The sequence below is a fragment of the Pituophis catenifer genome, unplaced genomic scaffold (assembly GCF_029215685.1).
Source record: "Pituophis catenifer annectens isolate HBS135680 unplaced genomic scaffold, rPitCat1.0.hap2 SCAF_2, whole genome shotgun sequence".
Taxonomy (NCBI): Eukaryota; Metazoa; Chordata; class Lepidosauria; order Squamata; family Colubridae; genus Pituophis; species Pituophis catenifer.
The window spans coordinates 80,623,194-80,650,616 of NW_027256882.1; the positions used below are offsets into that span (position 1 = coordinate 80,623,194).

The 27,423-nt window shown below is 42.1% G+C and overlaps 1 protein-coding gene across 1 annotated transcript in view; it reads right to left on the minus strand.

Annotated features, from left to right (window-relative positions):
• Nucleotides 1-27,152, minus strand: part of SHISA5 (shisa family member 5) — a 35,489-nt gene extending 8,337 nt beyond the window's left edge. Inside the window, exons 1-3 of the mRNA XM_070937025.1 lie at nt 27,029-27,152; nt 13,173-13,326; nt 7,577-7,645 (exon numbers count right to left, since the gene is read on the minus strand). Of these exons, the coding sequence (XP_070793126.1) occupies nt 7,577-7,645; nt 13,173-13,326; nt 27,029-27,095 (290 nt within the window). The 5' untranslated portion in view covers nt 27,096-27,152. The remainder of the gene's footprint in view (nt 1-7,576; nt 7,646-13,172; nt 13,327-27,028) is intronic.
• Between the last annotated feature and the right edge of the window lie 271 nt (nt 27,153-27,423).

Genomic DNA, 27,423 nt, shown 5'->3' on the forward strand with positions numbered 1-27,423 from the left:
CTCTGGTAATATAGTCTGAGTCTATCCAAATGCCAGCCCTTCAAAGAAAGCAAAGTCGAAGAACAGACATGGCAGGGATCCCAGAAATTCTCCTTCACTCTTTGGGTGTACATTAACTAAATATGAGAAGTTTGTCCAAAACTTTTCATTGCTCTTTTTTTAAGGACAAGACTGTCAAGGAAGGGCTATTCTGCCTCTTTGGTCACACTTTTTACTTCCCTAGAGCTAAGCAACCATTGTCCCCACCCCCACCTCACTAAAGACCAGAGCTAGATTTTTATATATAGCAACTTAATCTGCAAAATATTTGCATATGGTTTTTGCACTGCTGACAAATCCTTCAGCAAGGACATTTTATAAAAAGCATAGCCAATGGTGAAAAGTAAGGTCAGAGGCTTGGCTTGGATTTTTGTTCCATAGTGGTATAACGTCAGTATAAATTTAATAAATATATAGATATGAATGGCTTTTGAACGTGACATTGGTTTGTAAGTCCAGAAAGCATTCTTTGGGGATAATGGTTCTCCAAAACCTCATTTTCTCATGTTCTATTCTACAATAATACTCCTATAATGTTATTTTTTTTAAAGAAATCCAGATGTGACTTATTTCACAATAAATAATAATTGCATGTGGTCCTCAGTCTATGTTTGAAGTATGTTTGGTATTTTTTCTTCTATAGGAACAATATTTATCCTGCCAATGCTAGATGATTCTGGGATACAGTATCTGGAATGCAAACTAGTTCTAAATCATTTGTGAGATCAGGAGAGATATTTATGGCTCTCTCCCCACTCCCCAGGTTTTTGTAAATTAACCAATAATTTAATATTTAAAAATTTCAATCTATTCTAAATTCAGGACTAGTGATTGTAAACACCTTTAATCCATACAATGCAGAGACAAAGGAGAACATCTTGTCATGGTCAATCTTATGGTAAACCACATTAAAATGGTAAAGACCGACCTAAATCAATGAGGTGAATTAATGGTTAATTTTATATGGAATGGGCAAAGACCAAAGAGATCTCCTTTAAAGCTACAGCTTTTATATAATGGTGGTACTTTCAATTTTCCAGATTTTAATCTTCATCATATCACATACTTATTCAGATCAGTACCAAGTAACGGCATGACAATGTTAACAACTGTAACATTATCAGAATGAAAATCAAAGTTACTCTTTTGTGCCTTACTAGATAGTTAATATCCTTCACCCTTTGAAATCCTAGCAAATTCTTGGTTCCCACTACAGAGGGAATTTAGTGCTGCGAACCTTTAAGGTAATTAGACATATAGTATTTGGACATTATTGGGCCAGAAATTAAATGTGAGATTGTGATCTAGAACAAATCTATTTAAAATGGCAGGAAAATATTTGTGGTGGTGGTGCAGAGTAAGTGGGGATAGTTCTACTTAAAACGCCTTGAAATTTTCCAAAAGAAATATGATTTACCTAAAGCCAGTTTGGTATGTGAAATTATTAGACTACAAACCAGGAGAAACCAGGAAACTGTGATTCTAGCCATGCCTTTGGCATGAAGCCAGCTAAAATACTTTTTCTCAGTTCTAGGAAAAAGGCTATGACAAACCCTTTCCAAAAATCTTGCCAAGAAAATGGCATGGACTTGTCTAAATATCCATCAGGAATGAAGACTAACTTGAAGATATACATACATATGTAGAAACTGAACAGTGATATATAGTACCAAATATATACTACCTGGCCTATGGTGTGCTACATTACGATACCAAATATATAAATGGGGGGCTGTGAGATGGTTTTTTTGTATGTAAGGCACTGGTTTTTCTCCTTAAGTTTTTTATTTGTAATCATGTTGATTTTAGCTGTTTTAATTGTTTTAACTCTCACCCAACTTCACATTTGTGAGATGGCTGATTATATAGCTGTGATAATAAATAAATAATGACCTTCATACATACAACTATTATGATTTTTGGTCTGGATCTGGATACTTCAGCAGCTAATAAATCTCTATCTAGTTTAAATACATTTTTTTAAAGAGGGTAAGCTAGGAATCCCATACTATCAAACTTTACAAAAATAAATTTGGAACATTTCTTTCCTTCTTCCAGAATGGTATTCCAACATTAGTAAAGAATCATTTGAAAATTGAGCTAGCTTATATTTTACTAAACAGCTATATATAATGTTGCCAGTTGAGTTTCCACAGTGAAACCTCTAGAGAAGAGATAATTTGGAACACTTAGTGCAAAGTCTCTATTCCTATAACTTCTACTTTCTTTGTTTTTCTTCTAGGTTTTCCTAGAATTATATACAGAAGGAAAAAAAAACAGCTGGAAATGAAGAAGCCACGAGGACAGGATTAAAGATGATCTCATCAGGCATACTGCTTCGTTGTGCAAAACTGTGTTTGCCCAGAAGAGAAGCTGTCATTTTGATGCAAGCAGGGACATGCCACACAAAGTGCTCAGCTGAAGTGCTTTCCAGCAAGTGGCATCATCTAGCCAGGTAAAGAGAAAGGAACAAGGAAGGGGAAAAACAAATCCTTCCAAGCTTGCACTTTCTTTAAATTAAAATCTCAACAATCGGGTCACAAAGAAAAGTGATGTGATCTATGCAGGCCAGATCGGCTTCTTTACCTATGTTAAAGAAGCATTATTTTTCTTTTATTGTAGATGCCCAAAGGAATGTATCAGCTTCCTTAATGTACAATACATGAAGTTATTTTAATTTTAAGATCTAGACAAAAAGTCATCATTTCTATTAGCTTGATTCTGGAAACAGATCCAAAATTCACTGTTAAAAGGATACTGTAGACACAGTATTTTCTGTTGCACAGAACCTTATACCATGATAGGAAAAACAGGCTAGCTATGCCACTCAATTATCCATTTATCTTTTTACAGCACAACTCACCACACAGTATCTATCAAGAGACACAAGACCTGTCCTCTCTAACCTTATGAAAACAAGATACATAGCCAAGGACAAAGAATGATTTACTTCTATGCTAGTCTACGCCAAGTACTGTCATGGCAAATTATTTTGTTGGGAACACAAGAATGACACGTTGCTACTTAATGACTGACTCTTTCTAGTTTGTGTAGTTAATTACCAACACATTAAAAAGATAGGAATTATTTTTATACTTTGGTAATGGCTTTCCTCTGGCTCGAGCAAGGAAACTTGACATTAAAAAAACCCTTTGCTTCTTCAATGTAGTTGTGTTTTCTGGACTTTGCAAAGTAGAAAAAAGATTAAATGATTGCTATTATTGGAATAAGTATTTCTTCTAAATAAATAATATCCCAAGTTACACAGGAAAGCTCCAAGGCTCATGGTTAATGAATGAAAGGAAAGATGCCTGCCAACAAAATGCACAAAGCTTACCTCATTTTTGCTTCGGGGAGGTGGAGGGGTGGGGGAAGAACCCCTAGTATTTTCTTTTTAAAATTTCCTTTGGCAATTCTGTCCCTTAGATTCTGTCTCTTAAGCTTTTTTCACTGAGAAATGAAACTACAGTAGCTACATTTGTGGATAAAACCGGAAGACATGTGATTTGTCTCACATCTCAACAGGAAAAGTAGCTTCTTTGATCACATCCTGCTCCCTGCTCAGAGTTTTCTTAAAGATACAGAGCACTGCTGGGCCACAGATATCCCAAGCGCAGCAGGCACGGCAGAAACAATTGCTCAAGCAAACCTAAACTGCTCAATAGAACTAGCAGAGTCTTCCCAACCCTTTTACCAGAAATCAAAATATCCCAAGTATCAGTTTTCTGCAAAAAAATATTTGGATGCAGCGTGAACAAGAGCAAAAGGATTAATTAAGGACCATCTCTTTAAATCCTGAAATCACCCAGGGCGTCTTTGCTTGAATGATTTTATTCTTAAATACTGTATATTGCTGGACTACTTTGGTCCCTGCAAAATAAACAAACCAGCTGAGAAGATTGGATAAGTACATCTCACCAGTAAATTCAGAAAGCACATCAAAGAATTGTGCAGAGAGGAGATAGAGAACTGCAGGTGAATAAGATGGTGAGATCTGCTCACGTGCTTGCTGTTCACACTATAGCAGAAATCAGGCATTTGAATTCTCAACCAAGACTCGGAGAGGCGTCTGGGGGTTTCTTTAATCCCTCCCATCTAATCAAAAGTAACTCAGCATTTGTTATTTCTAGTTTCAATCTGTGTGTGGCCCCACTGGTGGCTTATGTCCCTGTCTGTTTGACAATATGGTAGAACAGACTCATTTGGCTCTCCTGGGTACCAAAATTACAATCCTTTCCCACCGTTCCAGGTACCTGGAAAAGAGCTCCAGCAGGACTACATTTGGCTCATTTAACATTAAAAAAGTTTTCAGACTTCTTCTTTTTAATGGGCTTATAATATATGCCTTTTGTTTAAAGATTCCTTATTTGATATTACAACGCTATAATGATAATGTTACCTAGTTGGGTAATGAAATATCTGCAAGAAAACAATAAAGCTCAGACAGCACCAAGAAGCCCAATCCTATAATTATTTGTAATATACTATTCTTTCAATTGCTCTTTTATTCTGTGTTTGCACAGTGATTAGCATAATACATACTTCCGATTATGATTTTGTGGGTGTCAATGATGTCTCTAGGACAGTGATGGGTAACCTTGTTGTCACGTGCTGAAAGCGCGCGTGTGCACGTGCAACAGCACCCACTCCCATAATGCAATGCACACGCGACACCACCCTGCACGCCCCACCCGTGCATGTGACGCCCCATACTCCCCCTGCGCATGCGCACGCAACCCCCCTGCGCCCCGTTTTGGGCCTAGTAGGGTTTACTTGTCACATGACATATTGTGACTTTCCCTCTTTGCTAAAATGGGGGGAGCATGGCCAGCGTGTGACTCATCTGGCCCGTGGGCCGCAAGTTTGACACCCCTGTCTTAGAGATAGCTGCAAAGCACTATGGATCAGTATATAAGTCTAATGCTATTGCTATTGTTATTTCATGGAGTATCACAAGAACTACTGCTTGAATTATTTTTAACTAGTAGGTACAAGTAGTCCTTGTTTAGCAACCACAACTGGGACCAGGAACTCAATCACTAAGCTGCGCAGTCACTAAGTGGAAATCATACGACCCTATATATACAGTTTTACTTCTGTTTTCTCCATAATTCTGCTTGTTGTAAGCCAGTTGTGAAGCACACGAATAGCTCTCATGTTATTGCAGGACAGTGCAATGATCATAAATGAATAGCACTAGCACTTAGACTTATATACCGCTTCATGGTGCTTTTACAGCCCTCTCTAAGAGGTTTACGGAGTTAGCATATTGCCCCCAACAATCTAGGTCAGTGATGGCGAACTTTTTCAGCACCGAGTGCTGAAAAGAGAGCACTTTGCACGCGCTCATCATGGCCGCAACCAGGAAGAGGAGCTGCCCGGGAGGCATGTGCGCACCGGATAAAGTATTTCCGGTTTCCGGTGTGCCAGCAAGTCTTCCAGTTACTGTCATGCATGTTGCATGTGCATGCTCACACTGAAAAACAGAAGACCAGCTCTTCCGGTTTCTGGTACTGCCACACGCACAAAGGCCAACTGATTGTCACGTGCGCATGCGCGCCAGAAACCCAGAAGAGGAACAGGCAATGCTGTGCGTGCCAGGCGACATGACTCCGCATGTCACTTCAGGCACCCGTACTATAGGTTCACCATCATGGATCTAGATCCTCAATACCAGATGGGAAGTGCCCGATTGGTGATCATATAACCTTAGGATGCTCTGAAGGCTGAATTGGAAACCTTTGGAAAGTTTTTTGCTGCTTCTCTGACTCCTTTTAGGACCCAGTTTCTGCCATGGCCATTTGATGCACATTTGTGCTGAGGCCCGCTTTTTGTTTTGAGTTGAACATTTTTCTTCAACTCTTCAAGGCAAACAACCTGAAGAAAAGTTTTCTTTGCTTGCTTCCTTTCCTCTGTTCTTCAGCCTGGCAGTCATTCATCAAGGTAAGTAATTTATAGGTGTTGTCACCCTTTTTCTAGGCAGGCAGTAAATTTAGCAAATAAAGTTGTTAAAAGGGATTGAGATGGGAGGACAGAGGCAAACAGTTTAGTTTCAGCACCTAAAGGGTGTGTGTGGAAAGATCAACAAGTCTGTCCCACCCAGGTTTTTAGTTTGTTTGTTTTTCATTGAAGAAATGTGAGTCTGTGAGGAAGGAGGGGAGGGGGTTAAGAAAGGGAACAGTTTGGGGAAGTTCATTTAGAAGCTGCAGCATTTGCATGCATGCAGCTAGCTTCCCCAAAGCCTAGGAGAGTCTTCTGATGGCCAGCTTGCAGGAACTAGAAAGGGGATAATTATTAATTTAAATTTAAAATGATTAAAAACTTGAATAAAAACATAGATTTATATAGTTCTAGCCCAATGTTGGGCCATGTTGATGGTAGAGATATTTCCAACCAGAAAGTCATTCTGTGTTCATCTCAGTCCCACAGGGCATTGTAAAAAGATGGATAGTTGTTTGAATACTGCCATATTTGCAGTAAATATCCTTGTCCTCAAGGAGAAAACCTCATTTTAAGAGTTCTAGCCAAACCAGTGCGCAGTCTATTTAAACATCTCCAAACCATTCACACCTCTTCCAAACCTCCAGGCAACTCCTCAAGCAATTCTCTCCAATTATGAAAATGCTTAACTTGAAGTTTCCATCTTTTTAGTGGTTCTTTTTGAGGTGTAGTAATAATATCCTTGGCACAATCCAAAAAGTTCCTTCTTGATTTCAATTTTTTTGTAGGGGGTACTTGGCCAAATAATGGGTGTGTCAGATCATGTAACACTGTTCCATATTCCAGGTCTTGTGCCATGCTCCTTCTAACACCTGGCGGAGCTATTCCTACCAAAGATATATACTGTTTCCCCCTGAAAATAGGCCCTAGTCTGATGGTGGGGGCTAATATAAACCCTACTCTAAAAATAAGCCCAGCAAAAGAGGTGGTGAGCGTGCATGAGCCGACGGTGTCTGGCAGCAGCCGCAGCTCATCAGCCCCTTGACACAGCATAGATAAGTCCCATCAAGGCAGGCTAGAGGTGGAGAAAGTGGGGGGAGCGGAGTTTGCTGCAGACTGTGGACCTGTGGTCAATTTTAAAGGTGACTGACTGCAGGGTGCTGCAGCCACTATAAGTCTGAAACACAGTTGTAGGTGTCTTTGGGGCAGTTTGTCGTAACTTTGAATGACCATAAAGTGACTAGCCGTATTTTGAGGACTACCTGCACACCTCTTAAAAATGGCAGAATAACTGCAGAGTGTCAAAGTGACCTAGGCAAGGCTTCACGGCTCTCTAACTCTCAAGAGTGCAAGTACGCAGCAAGCTGCTGCAGCTGATTCTTTTAGCTCTGTAGCTCCCACCTTTTTCATCTTTTAAGTCTATAGTCATCGTCCTTATAGTGTTACAGTGGCTTTTATGTTAAGAGTAGTTAATTTCACAGTCTGTTACGTTTTACTTTAGATTGGTAAAAGGATTATCATCAGCATAAAAAGAAGCATATGTAAATAATACAGGGTATTTCCTTTCTAATTCCATGGGATTTTTATATATGTGTACCTGTAATCAGCTGTATATAGATCTTCAAAATCTGGGTCTATCTTGAATGGTTCAGGCTTGAAAGATGGACTGTAGTGACAAGATTAAAAAGAAAACATTTTAAAAGATGTTCACAGATTAAATAAAACATGTTTAAATTGCCCTTTTCTAATAAAAGATGAGAAATGCTATATAACTACCGTATTTTCTGGCGTACAAGATGACTTTTTAACACATGAAAATCTTCTCAAAAGTCAGGGGTCATCTTATCCGCCGGGTGTCATTCTCTTGTAACCAGGCAGACCAGCCCAAAAGGCTCTGACGAGCCTTAAATGGCTCTGGCGATCCAAGCTCTGGCGATCCCAGCTGAGTTGCCTGCTAATCAGGCAACTCAGCTGGGATCGCCAGAGCCATGTAAAAGGAAAAAGTTTTCCCCCTCCAGCTTGCTTACCTTAGCTGCTAGTCGCAACGCTTGCCTTGCTTCGCTTGCCTGAATCCATTCCATCAGCAAGCCACTCCCTGCCTGCAATCAAGCAAGAGTTGTGGACTTCAACTCCCAGAATTCCTTAGCCAACAAAACAAAGCTGGCTGAGGAATTCTGGGAGTTGAAGTCTACAAGTCTTAAAGTTGCCAAGGTTGGAGACCCCTGTTCTATTGGGTAAGTTTCTTCCCCTTTGGGAGCTTTAAAAAAAATAGTTCATTGGGGTTTTTTTTAGTTGTTCTTTTTTTAGACCTAGCCATTTAAAGTTTAGGAAGTTTTAAATTTAGCTTTCATATAGAAATAAATTATGCAGCTTTCTGAGATTTAGTGTGTTTCTGTAGTGTTTCACCCTAACTACACAAACACACAAAATCTCACAAAGCTGTATGTGGAATTTTGTGTGTGTAAAGTGTGAAAGTTGTTTTTTGGGCTTTTTGTGGCTGTGTGAGGTTTCTGCTTGTTGCAGGGGCCATTTTGGGTCTAGCACAGCTGCTTTTACATTGTGGGTGAGCCAGTTGATGTTTTTTAATTTTTATTTGGTGTGCGTTGGAAGAGGGGTAGTCTTATACAGCGAGTATAGCCCAAACCCTATATTTTAACAGAAAAAGTCGAGGGTCGTCTTATATGCCCAGTTGTCTTATACGCCGGAAAATACGGTAATAGTGTTAACTTACATAACTTTTACATCCTGATAATGCTCAAGATGACTAATTACAGTCCTTAGAAACAATTAAAGAAAGAAAAAGAGTTAATGGTGTATTGAAAAGAAACAAGCTTTAGCGAAATCCAGTTTAACTTCACTTGCATTGATTTACATAACTTTTGCAATTGTGTAATTAATGTAAAAAGTGTTTTGTACAGGAAAACTTATTAAACACTAAGTGACATCCAAACAAAAAATCTCCAATGTATCTATCAAACCAAGACTTTATTTCATTGAAAGGAGGAGAGGCACACAACTGAAATACTTTTATCTGGATTATCGCACCGGACCTGATGGCCAAAATGCTACCTTCCAATTACGTGATTTCAAGATACAGAGAATAAGTGTAATCAGGTATTAAGCCAGGGTCACTGACATAATTATTTGCAACCATGTTGCTTAATGCCAATTCTTTTCACATTTTAAAATGTTAAATTGTGCTTCCTGTAAATAATAATACAGTAAAGGAATCTTATAAAGCAATGTTCCAATAGAATTTCATTTCCAGAAATTCTTGAGCCCTAACTAAGCTTTCTTTGAAAATAAAGTATACCCATATTACGACTAAGAAAAGTAGGGAGATAGTGGGATGGCAGGTAACATTCTAGTAAATCTACAGTAAGGTCTGCAGCAGGGCAAGACTCCACAATGTTCATATTCATTTGAGTTCATGCTCAAAAAAACTGGTGACCTTTGTACTTAGGTCTGTATAGAATTGCATGGGAAGATGCAGTCTGGAAAAGCATTTGGATTCAGTACATACATGCCACTGTGGGTGTCATATGATATAGCAGTTGTGTTATGGGCCAAATGAAAATTTCTCCTTAGCTCTAGTTCTGATGTAAAGTAAGGACATGGCATTAAAACCAAAAATAGATGCAACTGGCATAATAGGTAAATTTAGGTCCATGTTTCTCAATTTCGGCAACTTTTAGTTGAGTGGACTTCAACTCCCAGATTGTTTTTTATCAGGGCAACCTGGACTACCCAAATATGGGATGGAGCATACTGCTTCCACTTTTGCCTTTTCAGCCCCAATCCAATAGCTTTTGCAGGCAGTTGCTTTCGCAACAAACTATTTTTGTGTTAAATTTATATTTACCGACAAAGAAATAAAAAGAGACTAATATAGATCTATAGATCTAAATAGCTTGAAATAGATCTATACTAGTCTCCCTTTATTTTTTTGTCGGCAAATATAAATTTAACACAAAAATTCAGCTCCCAGAGTTCCCCAGCCAGCCTTATTTACGCAAAGCCCACAACTAGACCTGCCTATAACCTGTGCCACAGGGCCAAACCCAGGAGGGCTGCTCTGTTTAATGCTTGTAGTTCAAACAGGGAGGAGTACTTTAAGCAAGGGTCCAGCACCGTTTTCCAATTGGTTGCCTGACTATTTTTTGGACTACAATATCTACGCTCCCTGCAGGGAGCATATTGGAAGATTTTTTTCCCCTGGAATCTGTTCTCTCTATAACCATGGTTTATCTTTGAAAGCAGTCTTTTTTATTTTTTTGGTCAGGTTCTCATCTCCTGCCAAATATGGCCCAGTTTGTTCTGTTTTCGGCGACCCAAAGGTGCTTTTTCAAAAGTCAACTGGACTTTCTTTGTTTTTCCCTTAAGGAAAACAAAGAAAGCCCAACTGACTTTTGAAAAAGCACCTCTGGGGCAACCATGATCTGGATGACTGAGAATCTCCATAGACATTTAGCTGTTTTTAGAGAGTTATCTTTGATAGGATAGGGCTGTATTTTCCAACTTTTGGAAACTTTAAGATGTGTGAATTTTAACTCCCAGAATTCTTCAGCTGCTAAGACAGGCTGGGTTTGCTGAGTGGGGAATTCTGGGAACAAATCCACACATCTAGAAGTTGCCAGGGTTTAAAAACACTGAGATAGAGGGAGGACAGACACATGGACAAACAGCAGTGCCAAGCCTCTTGTTATTGTACTCTTGGGCTGGGAAAATGAACAAGATAAACAGGCAGCAAAGGCAGAACATGGAATTATGTTCTAATTTCAGTATCCTCTCCAGAATTGATATGTAGGTGGTTCCGCCCCAGGCGCCTGATGGATCCTGATAGGTTCCAGATGGAGCTTGGGCCATTTCCTGAGACTCTGGCTCATGACTCGGCTGAAGACCTAGTGGCCGCCTGGTACAGTGCGGCCGCCGGGGCTTTGGACCGCATCGTGCCTTTGCGGCCTCTGACCCGGCACCGAACTCACCTAGCTCCTTGGTTCTCCGAGGAGCTGAGGGAGATGAAGCACCGGAAAAGACGCCTGGAGAGTAGTTGGAGGACCAGCCATTCCGAAACCGACCGAACACTGGTGAGGTCTCATATTAAGACCTACCTAGTGGCAATAAAAGCGGCAAAATCTAGCTATTTTGCCCCTCTTATCGCGTCATCAGATAATCGCCCAGCCGCCCTGTTTAGGGTGACCCGCTCCCTCCTCCATCTGGAAGCACGGGATGATCCTTTGCAGGGCCGAGCTGAGGACTTTGTGCAGTATCTGGATGACAAGATCGCTCAGATTCGGGAAGGCCTGGCCTCTGACTGGGTAAGTCCAGACGGGATGACTGAGGCAGGTCTTGAGAATGTTATCTGGGAGGAGTTTGATCCTGTGGCTCCCGAGGACGTGGAGAGGATCCTGGGACAGCTGAACGCGACCACATGTTTATTGGACCCGTGTCCCTCCTGGTTGGTGCTGGCTTCCCGGGAGGTTACACGAGGCTGGCTCCAGAGGATTGTTAATGCCTCTCTGGGTGAAGGTGTCTTGCCGGCCTCTTTGAAAGAAGCGGTGGTGAGGCCCCTCCTCAAGAAGCCCTCTCTGGATCCGGCTGTTTTGGCTAACTATCGTCCAGTCTCCAACCTTCGCTTCGTTGAGAAGGTTGTTGAGAGTGTGGTGGCGCGGCAGTTTCCCCAGTACCTGGATGAAGCTGTCTATCTGGACCTGCTCCAGTCCGGCTTCCGGCCTGGCCACAGCACAGAAACGGCATTGGTCGCGTTGGTGGATGATCTCTGGAGGGCTCGGGATAGGGGTTGCTCCTCTATCCTGGTCCTGTTAGATCTCTCAGCGGCTTTTGATACCATCGACCATGGTATCATGTTGCACTGGTTGAAGGGGCTGGGGGTGGGGGGCACCATTTTGCGGTGGTTCTCCTCCTACCTCTCTGACCGGTCGCAATCTGTGTTGACAGGGGGGCAGCGGTCAACCCCGAGGCACCTTGCTTGTGGGGTGCCACAAGGGTCGGTCCTCTCGCCCCTTCTGTTCAACATTTATGTGAAGCCGCTGGGCGAGATCATCCGTGGCTTTGGGGTGGAGTTCCATCAGTACGCTGACGACACTCAGCTGTACATCTCCACCCCAGGCCACCCCAACGATGCCCTTGAAGTGATGTCCCAGTGCCTGGAGGCCGTGCGGGCCTGGATGGGGAGAAACAGGCTCCGACTCAACCCTTCCAAAACCGAGTGGCTGTGGCTTCTGGCGTCCCGATATAGCCAGCTGGTGCCATCGCTGGCTATTGGGGGCAAATCATTGGCCCCCACGGAGAGGGCTCGCAACTTAGGCGTCCTCCTGGATGCACGGCTGTCTTTAGAAGAGCATATGACGGCCGTGGCCAGGGGGGCTTTCTATCAGGTTCGCCTGATACGCCAGTTGCGTCCCTTTCTGGATTGGGACTCCCTACGCACGGTCATTCAAGCACTCGTCACTTCCCGCCTGGACTACTGCAATGCTCTCTACATGGGGCTCCCCTTGGGGTGCACCCGGAGGCTGCAGTTGGTCCAGAATGTGGCCGCGCGGGGGATTATGGGAGCGACGGGCGCTCCCATGTGTCACCTCTCCTGCGCGAGCTGCACTGGCTTCCTGTGGTCTTCCGGGTGCGCTTCAAGGTGTTGGTGATCACCTTTAAAGTGCTCCATGGCTTAGGGCCGGGGTATTTGCGAGACCGCCTTCTGCCGCTAATAGCCTCCCACCGGCCGGTTCGCTCACACAGAGAGGGCCTCGTCAGGGTGCCGTCGGCCAGACAGTGCCGGCTGGCGATCCCCAGGGGGAGAGCCTTCTCTGTGGCAGCACCAGCCCTCTGGAATGACCTACCCCCTGAGTTATGCACGATATCAGACCTCCGGACTTTTCGTCAGGCCCTAAAAACACACTTATTCCATCTAGCTGGGCTGGCTTGATCCCGTCCTCTCAGTTTTAATTGATTCGGTTTTAATTTGGGTTGTTTTAAATTATTTGGGCCAAAATTATTTAATTGTTTTTAAATTGTTTTTTAAATTTTGTATACAATGTTTTATTTTGGCTGTGTACCGCCCTGAGTCCTGCGGGAGAAGGGCGGTATAGAAATAAAATAAATAATAATAATAATAAATAATATCTTAAAACAACCGCACAACACCCTAACCCTTGTGCAGTAATTTCCAATCATACCTTTCCAAGGAACAGAGAGACTGATAATTTCTGTCAAAGGGGTCTGAGCAACAATAACGATCAGTGCAGGTCCCACAACATAATTTTGAGCAAATCTGCTGTGCATGCCAACGTCCAGCGGTATCTTTGTAAGCCTCACACTGTTCAGAGGAACCTGAAAATTAATCAAAGCAAGAGGTTATTTTACCACATCATATTTAGCTTTGAAAAAAAATGACAGCTGAGAGGAATATGGCTGCATTCTTCATATACCTGAAGTATCATGGAATAGCAAAGTCAAAACCTATTTTGACATCTCAGATGGTAAGATACAAAATAATGGTCTGAGGTTACAGGAAAACAGATTCCCAAGTTGAGCATTAGAAAGAAATTCTTAATGGAATAAGAGCAATTTGCTGAGGGAGCAGTGTTTTTTTTATTTATCAAATTTAAATAGTTGCCCATCTCACCAAAAGTGACTGTGGGTGATGTCCAGAATGTTACTATTGATGAATGTGTTGAGGCAAAAGTTAGAAAGCCATCTGTCTGAGATGTTTTCACTTGGATTTGTATATTCCACGGGATTGGACTTCATTGCCAACCAATTCTTTCAGTTACACAGCAAATGCTGAATATTTTCTAAGTGGATATGCTGATTCTTAACCTGTGGCTTGCCCCTGCAGAAAGAGTGAACTGTGTGTTTCCTGCTTATTACTTGTCTGCAATCAGATAATGAAAGAGGAGTTCTGGACAAATGATCTGAAGCTTCTTCAAAGGAATGCTAGTACAAAAATATTTGAACCTAGCATTTAAAGAGATCGCTACCTTGTATTCTTAAATAAAATAAATAAATAAAATTAAAAAAAAAACAGGAGAGAAATCAAACCAAAACATAAATAAACAGTTAATTATCTATGAATAATTTAATACATTCCACTTAAGGAGAAAAATGAAAGGAGCTCGGAGAATGGCAAGGAAAATGTGAAAAAGTTTTAAGATGCAATCCATTTCACAAAGTTTTCAGTTATAACAGAAAAGGAATCTTAAGAAACCTGAAAAAGAAATCAAAAACCTTTCCCAGCATAGAAAAGTAAGAAAAACCTGTAGTATGGCTCCTCCAAAGTTGGAGGGGAAGGAAGATGTGAGACCAATAGATGCTTGCAAGTGACCTTTGGCTGGGTACATCTGAAGTACTCCTGAATTAGAGATGCATAAAGTTCAAATAGTATTTAAACACTTTTTTGTCTGATTCGGGATCAACCTGATTGGGTGAAGCTAGATGATTCTTCCGGGCTATGAAACCCAATTTAGGAGGACTGTTTCAGAAATACAAGAAGATTGCACTTCCAAAGTCTAACAAGGGAACATACTGGAAGGTTTAATTCAGTTCTTATAAAGCCCAGTGACTTCTCTGTGACTGTACTACAAATCCAACACAGTGGATGACTGTACTACAAATCCAACACAGTGGATGACCCTGGAGAGCCAGTTTGGTATAATGGTTAAGATAACAGGCTAGAAACAAGGACACTTCGAGTTCTAGTCCCACCCTAAGCACAAAGCCAACTTGGGCTAGTCATTTTTTCTAAACTTTAGGAAGGAGGTGACAGCAAGCTACTTCTGAAAATCCTTGCCAAGAAAACTGCAGGGACTTTTTCAGGTAGTCTCAGTCGAGAAGGACTTGATTGAGCAAAAAAAAAAGAAAAAAAAAAAAGATGGCCTTGACGGCCTCTCATAACTTCAGGGTCAATGGCTGGGATCAGGTATAGTCTATGATAAAGCTAGAGATGGCCCAAGGTATTTTACAGATGTTTATCTCCCCTGAGATAAACAAAATGTTGGCAAGTGAGGGGGGAAAGCTCTCTTCTGATTTCTAGAGATGATGGGGTTTCTTTCTCCTTTCATAGGAATTTCTGCCCTAAGGAATAAATACTGCTAGCTCTTAGTAGTCCTGATAAATGGGTGACAGAAAAGAGGGTCAAGAGTAACAAAAGATAGAGACAAAAGATAGTCAGAGACTACCTCAACCGGATGAGGTGCTGGTTTGGCTTAACCACTTTCCTCCTTAACCGGAACAAAAGAGTTGTGACAAGATTGATGGTCTTGAAAATATTTTTCAGACTCTTTGATTACCAAGCTAAGTTCCATTGAACTAAGAGTCATTGAAAAGTGTAAGGCCTATGCCTTTGATTACTAATGAGCCAGGAATTGTTCATGGCTCTGGAAACATTGCCTTCCTAAATTTGTCACAATTTGTTACCAAGACTTAACAATCAGTCATGCAAATGGAAAGTATAGCTCTTCTCAATCTCAGTTTGGAAACGTTATCTTTGGGTCTTTTGTTACAGAATTGCTGCACTTAGAAGTTTGCTGTTTACAGGAGTCATAGAAGAGATTAGTAAAGGTTACTCCACTTTTCCAAACTAGAAATATTTGCCAGATACCTTGTACATAAGGGTATCGATTTGACTGTGGAATGGAACTCTTTCCTGCAATTTGCATTTTTGGCCTATTGGTTTTACCATATACAGTAGTTGCAATGGATGGTATAATTTAAAGGGGAAAGGAGAATTTTCCATTTGAACCTTACCTGTTCTTGCATATCAACACAAAAAGATGAAACTGCTTTATTCTATTTTGCACCTATCTTTTTTTTTTAAAAAGAAAAAAAGTGGTCCAACCTGTCAAATGCCATGGTTCAGAGGTTGAGTGAGTGGGCAGAAGAGAAATGCAGGTTTAAATAGGCAAGCAATAGATTTACCCTATGCTATGCTGGTAATAAACCTACCTGGAATACCATGCCCAGTTCTGGTCCCCACAACAAAAGAAAAATTCCTAAGGAACTGAAAAGTACAGAGAAGAGCAAAGATGGTGAAGGGAACTGGAAAGATACATAAACCAAGGGCTAGTAAAACCAGGAAATAGCTATGGTTCAATGAGGTGTAACTCCCTTGCAAACTTGCTCAGCAAATGGCCTTTTCTAATCAACATGTCAGATACTGAACCTAATAAACTATATTAAGTCTAATGAAGTACATATAGTCCAGCTGAATGCATAGGTTATGTGGAAATTCAACATTATAAGGTGGACAAAAACAATGATATACCAAAGTCGAGGAGAAGATCAAAACATGACTGATGGATAAAAATACCAACAGCCAGACATGAACTTCCATGATCAAGAACAGCTCAAAAAGATCTAGATCCCTCCCAAAATTGTAATGTAACAATAGTTTGTGACAATATTGATGAAAACCAGCTGATCAGAGTCTGATACTTCTAGGTGAAAAAGTAGAATTTAGCAAAGTTAACCGTGTTTATATGTGTGTGCAGCATATGTGAATATTTTGCTTGTTATTTCTCTCACTATCTTTTGTAGTCTGGGACATTTTTCGGGACTGCACAAGGCTCTAATTCTGACTAAACTAATGATACTAGGACTAGTAATTAAAGCACATCCTCTTTTTTCATGTGTGTGCACTACCGTAAAATGGGGAGCTGCTTTAAGGAGTTGAAATGCCACTCATAAAGCAACCCCAACTTTTTTTACATTCACATACAGGCCTGCAAAAAGAAGGGATTCTTTAACGATTAACAGAGAGGTGCTATGTTCATGTGATGTTTGAAGTAATTCTTCTGAATGGTTATAGAAGCACGAACAGCCCTAGAATATCCAAAAGATATGTTATAAATCTACTGACAGTCAAACAAACATTGTACTGATTGCCTGAAGGATTTAATAGTAGCAACAAGAGCAAATTTTCTGGCTAAAGCTTGGAGACCTGAAAATTAAGGATTTTCTCATTTAGACTGTCACTTCTCAGCATCTATTTGAGAAGAACAGTCCTGAGGGTTGAAATATGGGAGAAAGCTCATGTTACCCTCGGCTGGAATTATGTTATTGATAAACAGTTACCACATTGTACATTTTTGAAACTGACTGGTTGCCAAGTTGATTAGAAACAAAAACCCTCAGGAGTAGATTTGATCCCTTCCAAATGGATACAAAACCATTCTGACCAATTCTCGCTTCTTCACTTATATTAATAAATCAACTCTTGTATTCTAAGTGAAAGGCTTGACCAAAATTACACATATTTTCAAGAAGACAAGCCAATTAACCATCACTCTTTCAGATTAATACATTTTATTAGCAAACTCTAAAATAGGCTTTTCTCTTTAGTCTTTAAGCAGCTCGTCTTAATATCTAGGGAAATCCTCTGGCACAAATATAATGCATTTATATATGTTGTCTGCTTATCAATATTGTTGCCTGTTTATCAATCTTTAAAGTTTTAATGTTTCTATATTCTTGTTTTTATGATGCTGTAAACTGCCCAGCTTTATTAAATTTATATGACACCCATCTCACTGTCAAACAAACAGTGAGATGGATGGCATAGAAATTTAATAAAAACAGGTAATACCAACCTGAGTGTAAGTGCAGTGCAGCAGAACATATTCCAGAAATAGTCCCTAGAAAAGGAGTTAAATAAGAGAGCATCCTTGTCCCACTATTTAAGTTTGTATCAAGTCAACAGTTAGGAATTTAACTCAAGAACACCATCTTCGAAAATTATTAACTTGCAGCAAAACTGCTACATGCAGTTGACACAGAAGTTCTTCATGTACCCCAGTAGGTCTAAGAAGAGAAATGAAAGTTTTGACCTGTTTATATAGGATTCATTCCTTAAAGTCTAACTTTGAGGTAAGCGCTTTGTAAAATGAAATTACGGCCTAAAATAGCAAGGCATGTGGCACTCAATAAATGGAATGTTCCAAATATTTAAGTTCTGTTTTAATTGACAGGAAGGGGAGTGCCCAAACATACACTCCTCTAAAACTTACCCTGTGCTTTTTAAGTACATAAAACAGCTAATCCTTTATCATTTCCTTTTACTTTTCCATATTTACAGAACATCTTTCAGCAACTCTAAAAACTGAGATCACGGCACTAGTATAATCTGTAGGATTCAGTTAGATCCCTATCTTATGTTTTTTTAAATTTCTATAAATTCAAATTTTCTGAGAAAACTCCTTGATATTGCTTGGTTTCTCTGTAATGCAGCTTGGTAATGCAACACAGAAGAGAAAATGAATTGATACAGACCAGAATATGGAGAAGTACCTTCAATTATTGGTTAAATTTGAACTTTCTATCACACAGCTTAGCTTCTCTATTGATCTTTCCTTGAAACACAACATCACTGGAAAAACTGCAGTACTGTGGACATTCTCTTGCTGGCTGGGGAATTCTGGGAATTGAAGTCCACAAGTCTTAAAACTGGCAGATTTAGAGACCTCTAGCCTAGGGTTATGAATTAGCTACAAGAAAGTTTTAATAAAGAATTCTGGATGTGGAATCCCATACTGAGCTCAGTAATTTTTCTACAAGGGTTGGCTGAGAAAAGCACAAGAAAACATTTTAAATTAGCTATACAGATTTATAGAGAGCTTCATTATATGCTGTCAAGTCAAAGGTCGTTCAGATCTTTCAATATTACTTCAACTGCTACTCTGCTATAATCAAGTCCATCCACCTTGCTGGGGGTTGCCCTTTCTTTTCCTTTCCATTTTTCTCAGCATTACAGAGTCGCTCTCGAGAGAGCTAGGATTTGCATAAATTGTCAAAAAATGGAAATTTAAGCCGAGTTATTTGTGCCTTATTTCTAATTTATCCTGTAACTTATTTGATTGCATTCCATCAGTCCTTTGATTCCCTATTCATGAGGAACAAGACTTCAAAGTATTTCCCAAGCTCTCCATGAAATCAGAAGGAGTATGATGGTACCTTTCCAGACGAATACACTTTATTAAAAGGCATACGTTTTCATGAACTTCAGCTTTGTGCTATGTGATGAAACTTATGAAATTTGAATCCTTTTTCCTAAAATCTGTTGGACCAAAAAGATACTATCACACACCTCCTGATTTTTTTTTACCACTACTGACTAGCCAAGCTCTTCTACAATGCCTTGAAAAATGGTATGTGCTCAAAAACATCGTGTGGAAAATGGCTGAGTTGTTCTTTAGCTTGACTTGGAACTTGCACATAAACAGTTCATGACCTTTATCACTGTCAGCCTTGCCCACACCTCTGCCGGTGTAACTGAGCTCCACTTCCTGATACCAACAATATAATTATTCTGATCTCTGTGTATTCCATCTGGCAAGGTGGATATATCCAGGTGCTACTTGCTTGCTTGTTTACAGCCTTAGCAATAAAGAAATAATTAAGATTGGCAGAAACTGTTATGTCATTCTCCTGCTACATTTTTGTTTGCCAGATTGTGCAATTTAACCACATACCCTCTTTAATATTTCCATCATACTCTCCAACCACTAGCAGCATATCTGGTTTGCACATTCTGTCAATTTCAGATTGGCTTTAATCATAAAACACATCAACTTTTGGACTGAGCATAAACTGGGGTAACTACCATATTAAGGAGTTTCCCCCAAAGACTAATTGATATTTGTTCACTGACTACATTATAATATATGACTATATTACTTGTTAAAAAATATATGACTATATTATTTGTTCACTAACTGCCAAAACAACTAGACACGAAGACACTTTTTCTCTCATGCCATCACTTTGCTAAACACATAATTCCCACAGCACTGTTTTATGCCTAAGGATATCTAACCATGCGGTAAGACTGTATTACTATTATTCTTCTCATCTTTCCTATTATCTGCTCCTAATTGCTATCTTATAACTATCATTTTGTTGGTTGTATCTTATGATTTATCACTTTCTTGCTTCCATTTATACTGAGAGCTTATCCACTTGTTGTGTCCAATCACACTTGCCTAATAAAGAACATTCTATTCTATTTTAATATTGTTTTCAAAGCAATGTGTGTCCTAAGTAGTAAACATTATGAACTTCTGAGAGTATCTAATTCTAGTCCACTTCAATTTGTTGAAGTCTAAGAGAAAAATGTATAGTTGATTCTAACATTGCTATGTTAAGTTTTCCCATGTTCCTGCTTCTTACATTTCTTGCCCCCGCTGCGATTCTGTCTTTACAGCTTTGGATTTTCTTTTTCCTACATGGCAACATTGACAACTGGCTGTCCCAAAGGCTTTAATCTAGCCTCCATACATACAGCATTAATACTCTGTTCGTTCTTAGTAAAATCATCCGATACTATATCAACTATACTGTCCACACATTGGTAAAAGACCCCTTAAAACAGGTGTCTCCAACCTTGGCAACTTGGCAGCTTTGCTGGCTAATGAATTCTGGGAGTTGAAGTCCACAAGTCTTAAAGTTGCCAAGGTTGGAGACCCTGCCTTAGAGGGTCCAAGAGGGATATGTAAGTCTGGGGGTGATTGGTGACATGAGTGTTTTCCCTCCCCCTCTTTAACCTTTTAATTAGCTCGCTTTTAACTTTGTTCGTAATTCTGTTTTAATGGTTTTTATTTATTTAAACCACCCAGAGTCTCTTAGGTGAGATGGGTGGTGTAGAAAAGTGATCAATAAATAAAACCCAGTAACAATTTACCACAGTAAATTTCACAGTATGAAATTATGTCTTTGCTATTGGCCCCAGAGTGATCATCAACGTCCAACATCTTCCTATTTGCTGCTGTGCAATATAAATGTCTGTTTGTTTTAGCTGGGATTACTTCCACACTTTGGGTGGCCACTCCTAGCACTCATCCCTCCCAGGAACAACCCCTAGTCCAGTGATGGCGAACCTTTTAGAGACCGAGTGCCCAAACTGCAACCCAAATCCCACTTATTTATCGCAAAGTGCCAACATGGCAATTTAACCTGAATAATGAGGTTTTACTACCTAAAGTAATGATAAACAAGGCAGAGGTCAGCTGATTGTTCTAAGAAAAATGTGATAAATGCACTTTTATGCCCCTTCATTTTTTTTCTGCTTTTGAAATATTACATTTAGCAACAATAAAAAAGATTTTTTTTTGTAATATCATGTCTCTTTTTCCCTCCCCCTCTCTTTTCCTTTCTCCCCCCCGCCCTTGTTTCTCTCACTTTCCCTCCTCCCCCTCTGTCTCAAACCCCAACAAAGCCAGTGAACTCTTCTTAGAAGGATCTACTCAGGCAATTGGAGGACAAACTGAATTTTTGACAGCGACTACAAATTTAGGAGTGGGGAAGCAAGCTGAGTCTCTCTCTCTCACACACACCCACTCACACAGTCTCTCTCTCTCTCTCATACACACCACCCCCAAAATGGTTCTGCCATCCTTGTCCCTGCATTGGGTCAGCCAAGCCCTTCTGGCAAAGGAAGGTCTCAGCATCTGCAGGGTTCCCACCGCCGCCCTCCCCTACCCAGACCAGATCTTTTCCGGACATCCTGCCAAGTCCCAGAATAGCCCATCTCCCTTTAGCTGCTGCTGCCGCCTCTGGCATGGCAAGCAGGGGGGAGGGTACGAGGAGGCAGCAGAGCCCGGCTAGCCTTAGAAGGGAGATCAGGTAGACTCCCAAAAGGAGACGGGGGAGCGGTCCTCGTGGGAATGCGGCAGGGAAGCGGGTTGAGTGTGAAAGGTCACACGGAACAGGAGGGCGGGAGGGAGCTGGACAAAAGAAGGGCAAAACTAAAGAATCCTCCTTGTCTTCTCTCCCTTCTATCGCTCTGGTGAGGGCTGAAAATTTGCAGGGGTTGATTTGAAAGGCTGATCCTAGTCTGAACCTTGGGGGTCAGGGGCACTGAACGGTGAAGGCATTCTGCACATGATCTGAGACAATCCTGCCACAGGAAAAGAACACACCAAGAGGACCAAGCATGGAGCGAGGAGGTGGGCAGTGAAGGATCCGTTATTGCTGCAGAGATAGAGAGCAGTGTGCAAGATCCCTCTAGTCTAGTCTTACACACACACACACCATTCTTTGCAATTAGGTCTCATCGACAACAACACATTATTTGTTTGTGTAGCTGTGTAATTATTGAAAGAAGGCAAGCAAATGAAAACTACTGGAGGGAATCAGGGGTGGAAAAAGCAAAAGGTTGGGGAGGGGTTTTCAAAATAGAAGGAAAGGAGCGAGGACCATTTGCAAACAGGCCCCTGGCTGTCTATCAACTTAAACGGGAGGCACAAAGTTAAACTGTATCCACCAATCAGAGCCCTGTTCTGCCCATCGCTTGTTTCAGTGCATGTCCAGCAGTGTTTTGTCTGTGCTGGGGCGACGGCACGCGTGCACAGAGGGCTCTGCATGCCACCTGTGGCATGTGCGCCATAGGTTTGCCACCATGGCCCTAGACTCACTGAGGCGGCACAGAAGGATTTGAGAACTTACCGTTCACAATTATAGCAGGACTTTTACCTAATAAAAGTTTAGCAACTTATCCACAGCAATTTTCTTCTACCATACTGTAGAATTAAAAAAGCTGCTTTTTCAGAAAGAGTAGGCACTTGTAGAGTAGGAACTCTTGGGAACCACTTGTTTGCATCCAATTATAGTATATTGTGACTTGCACAGACTCTATAATATTCTCTGAAGCTTCTTCCTCCATAGATGTGTTCTAGGTGGGTCAATTTTTGTCCAAGATTTTATAATGACACTTTGTGTATCCACATTCTCATTAATAGCCTGCAGGTTTTGATAATTCAGAGTAGAGTATGTATTCAGGTGGTCTAGTATAAGATTCATTAGATGTTTGGCAGTTCATCTTACTGTTATCTTTTCCTATGTATATACAGAAGCTTTCTAATTGTTCTATTTTGCTTCATTATTTTAATATTGGTCTACAGGAGGGATGTCAAACTCAATTTCATTGAGGGACACATCAGGGTTGTGTTTGACCTTGTGGGGAGGGCAGGTTGGGCATGGACAGCTTCACATCCGTTTTCGGCCGCGACGATGTCCTGCAACCCTCTGCCAGCGAAAACGGAGCCCCACATGTGGCCCTCCCAAGCTCCATTTTTGCTGGCAGAGGCACCACGGGCCGGTCCTTCGCTGTTTCCAGGGCAGCCCCGCAGGCCAATCTAAGCACCCTGTGAGCCAGGTTCAGCCCATAGGTCTTGAATTTGACACCCCTGGTCTACAACAATAGTAAAAGATATTTTATTTGATATTTTTGCTGTATATTCTCAACAGAATTTTAAAATCAAGTTTATCCATTTTTTTTATTATGGTAAAAGAGACATAATGTTTGTTGGAAAAGTTCCCACAAATTCCAATCTCTAAGCAGCTGCTTTCTCACCTCTGGATGGGATTACAGAAGATTAAGAACTGTAACTCTAATGCACCTAGAAAGCACATTTTGAAGAGAAACGTGTCGGAAAAACTATCATGTTCCTTTTGGTACAGAGCTCCTGAATTAACTGGCAGTTAATCCTCAGGTATAGTTCAAAACATAGTGACATGTTTTAATCACTGGTTGGCTAGAAAGTTGTATGGGGGTGAGTGTGAGAAGGTGAGATGGATGTTTATCATGAAATGAAGCACACAATGAAGAATATCAAAATCTGTCCCTGGCCCTGTTTTCTTCTGCTTTTTCCACCCACTTTGATAGCTGGTTTGTCCTGGTTGGCTTTGACTTCATTCCCATCCTCCATGTATTTCATTCTATTATCAAAACAGCCACCCCTCACCGCAACTTGTTAATGAAATCATCAAGCAAACATGTTATTCCGAAACATGTGTGTTAGGTTTGCTCCATAAAGACCAGCCTGCTTTTTTCCTGGATGAACCATGAGGCCATGTGCATAGTGCATTGACTCAGAGCAGCCAGCTATCACAAAGGACACACAGACACACTAATAGAAATGATATGAATACTAACCAACTGAAATGTACCAGGAAAAGAAAGGCTGTTTTAGAAATGCTAGAACAGTAAAAGGATGAGACAGAATTTGAAGCGTGCAACAAATAGTCCCTTTCATTTTTTTCTGCATATGAAATTTAAAACTAAGAATATTGCTAAAGCAGCAGCAAACACTTGGTAACAGTATCTGGGGGGGAGGGGTGCATGATGGACAAAGCAGGGCTGCATCATCACGACAAACTCTCATCTCTTCTGCAACTGCACTGAGACCTTACACAAAAGCATGGCAAGAGTGGAGGTTGCAGCATGATGGCACATCAGTCATTATTTTGACAAAACGTTGATGTTGACATCCATAAATGCAAGCGTATAAAAGTCTGTAAAGTCTATAAAAAGCCTATAACAGTGTTGGCGAACCTATGGCACGCGTGCCAAAAGTGGCACACAGAGCCATGTTGCCTGGCACGCGTGGCGTCGCCCATTCCTCTTCCGGGTTTCCAGGGTATGCATGCGCACCAGCCAGCTAGTCTGCGGGTTACTGGTGCGCATGCGTGCATGACAATCAGCTGGCCTTTAATGCGGGTGAGCACCGGCCATGCCATCGTTGCCCGCATACAGCCCCGGGATCACCCCTTGCCAGCCAGGAGCACTGCCACCAGTCACTCCCCTATGCCCGGCTGCCTGCTTGCCTCATCACGCCATCGTCACTGAGAGGAAAGGCCCTGCAGCTGCGCTGCCTGGAATCCACATGGGCTGGCGCAGGGGGAGGACAGATATGGCTGCCTGGAAGCTGCCTGGAGCGCGAGGGTGGCAGGAGGAGGAGCCGCTGCTACCTTGTAGCCAGTGCAACCAGCCTGCCACCACCCTCTCTCTCCCACCAACTGCTCCTGCCATCGCTGGGGAAGGGGAGCGCAAGAACCGCCGCCGCCGGGTGCAAGGGGGTGGTGGGAAAGATCTGCGATCTGCGGCTTCTCTGTCTCCGCACCCGAGCTGTCCAGGGAAAGGGATTGAAGCCCCAGCCCGCTGCTTCTGGCGCTGGCACCCCCTCATCCCCGGCAACAGCGGTTCTTGTGGTGCCAGAAGCAGCAATTGGGGGCTTCAATCCCTGCCCCTGGACAGTCTGCTCGGCTGGGGAGAAGGGAAGCCCCAAAGCAGATCTTCCCCCCCCCCTTTTTCCCAGCCGAGCCGGTTCTTGCGCTGCCAGAAGCAGCAATTGGGGACTTCAATCCCTGCCCCTGGACAGGTCTGGAGCTCGGCTGGGGAGAAGGGAAGCCCCAAAACAGATCTTTCCCCCACCCCCTTTTTCCCAGCCAAGCCGGTTCTTGCGCTTCAATCCCTGCTCCCGAAAGCCCAAAACAAGTCGTGGTGGGGAGGCACGAAGCGCATGTGGGGGACTGCGCATGCGCAATGCAGAACGTATGCATGGGGGAGTGTGCGCAATGTGGGGTGCATGCATGGGGTGTCACGTGTGTATGCGCATGCGTGGGGGGGTCGCATTGCATTATGGGTGCTGGCACGCGCGGGCGTTATCGCGCGTACACACACACACTTCCGGCACACAACGAGAAAAAGGTTCGCCATCACTGGCCTATAAAGTCCAAAGTTCTAATATTCAAAGACAAAGACAATCAATATTGTAACTGAGTGGATGTTCATTATACTTCCCTCATTGATCATCCTCAAAATCTTGGTAGATGTTCATGGTTCACATTTTATACCATTCCTGATTATTATTATTTTTTGCCCTCTTGATTTTGTAAATCAAGGAAAAAGAATTTCCAACCCTCAGTGTCTTCCATGTCTGTGCCTGGATGGGTTCAGGAACCATGGTTTCGCCATGCTAGAATACACTATGCTTAATTATGGTTCACTGAATGACAATTCTCTCAGTTTACACATGTCAAACCACAAATCATGATTAAAATCACAATGGTTTGGTTCACTGGGTCCCCAAAAGAAACCACAGTGATGTCAAAATGATAAAACCTGCACAATACAATCTCACAAATGTCACTCCTCCGAACTTGTGTTCTGACAAGGGATGCTAGTAACATCATGCACAACATTATCACACCCTCTCAGATACCATATCACATAATAAACTAAATCCATACCAACGAAGTATTAAGATCCTAGTCTGAAAAAAAATAGCTTTAATCCAGAGCCTGAGGAAAAGTGATGTTTAATTGGCTCAACTTTAATGCCTACTGTTGTAAATGCTTACTGGAAACAAAATTAACATTCAAGTTGTTAATTGTTTATTATCAGAATAAACCTCACACTTCCTAGTTGGAAATAAATGCCAGCTTTGTACAATCTAATTCCAGAAAAGTCTGGAAATTTTCAGATACTTCCATTTAGGGATCAAATGAGAGAAAGAACTGAATGTTCTGCAATATGAGAAGAAGAAAAAAAAATTTCTCCCTGAGAGAGAGAGTCAGAATACAAAATACAGAAGTTCATACAGAGGTAAGCAACAAAGAAGTTGCACAGAGAACAGCAGTGAGTCAATATGTTGTGGAAATTCCGCTTTGGAGACTTTAGGACACACAGGCAGACAAGAGCTGTAAAATTAATTAGATGGGGCTTTGGTATGATCAAAATGCGCGTCCCTTGCTTCTCTTCAAGGCAAATCTCGGAAACGGTGACTAAGCTACTCACTCAGCAAACTAACTCAGGCGACGCTTGGGTGAACAATCTGCCCCCAGCCAAGGGGATCCCAACATTCAGCATCAGGAGCGATCGCCAATTTAACCCAATCGCGACCGTCGCAACTGAAAAAACACAATTGCGTGTCTGGGGCTCTCCGGTTCAGGTAATGAAGGTTAATTTCTGCCACCCTTCCAACGGTTTCCTGATCACAAGGACTGCCTGCTCCAACCTGGCGCCCGCTCGCTGTGTTGAGCCACGACCCATTACGCCAAATAGCCCTGCCGGTACTGATGAGAGCTGTGACGTCACCCAGCCGTGGGAAAAGCCCCCTTGGATTCAAACGAGGCAGAGGGTCGCCGGTCCTTACTCCCTGCCTTCAGCGGCAGCCTCAAATGCTTCAGCCGATTCCCCAGAAGAGGACTGACCACCCCACCGGCGCCCAGCCAGCTTTCCCCTCCAAAGTCTGTCACTCACCGCCGGGCAGCAGCAGGAGACCCAAAAGGAGGCAAAGGCTCCAGAGGAAACTCCAGGCGAAGGCCATCGTTCTCCTCCTCCTCCTCCTCCTCCTAAGCGAGGGAGCAGCTGCGGCGCAGTGACGACGAGGACGACCCTTTCTGCCGTCTCTCCCTGCGTCGGCGTCTTGCAACGGGGCGTTCCTTTTTCCCGTCAAAGAGCTCCGCCCGTCGGATGTGCCACTTCGGAGAAGGGTGGAAGTTTGCTCTCTTTGCTCCCGCACGGATTTCTCCTTAGGTTTCGCTTTCCGTTTTAGGGCGGCGGTGGCTGCGGGATGTCCCGGGAGGCTGCGAAGTAGCAGGATCAACTTCAGCCGTCCAGGAGGTGAAGCCACCGGGGTGCCATTGTGGCGCCAA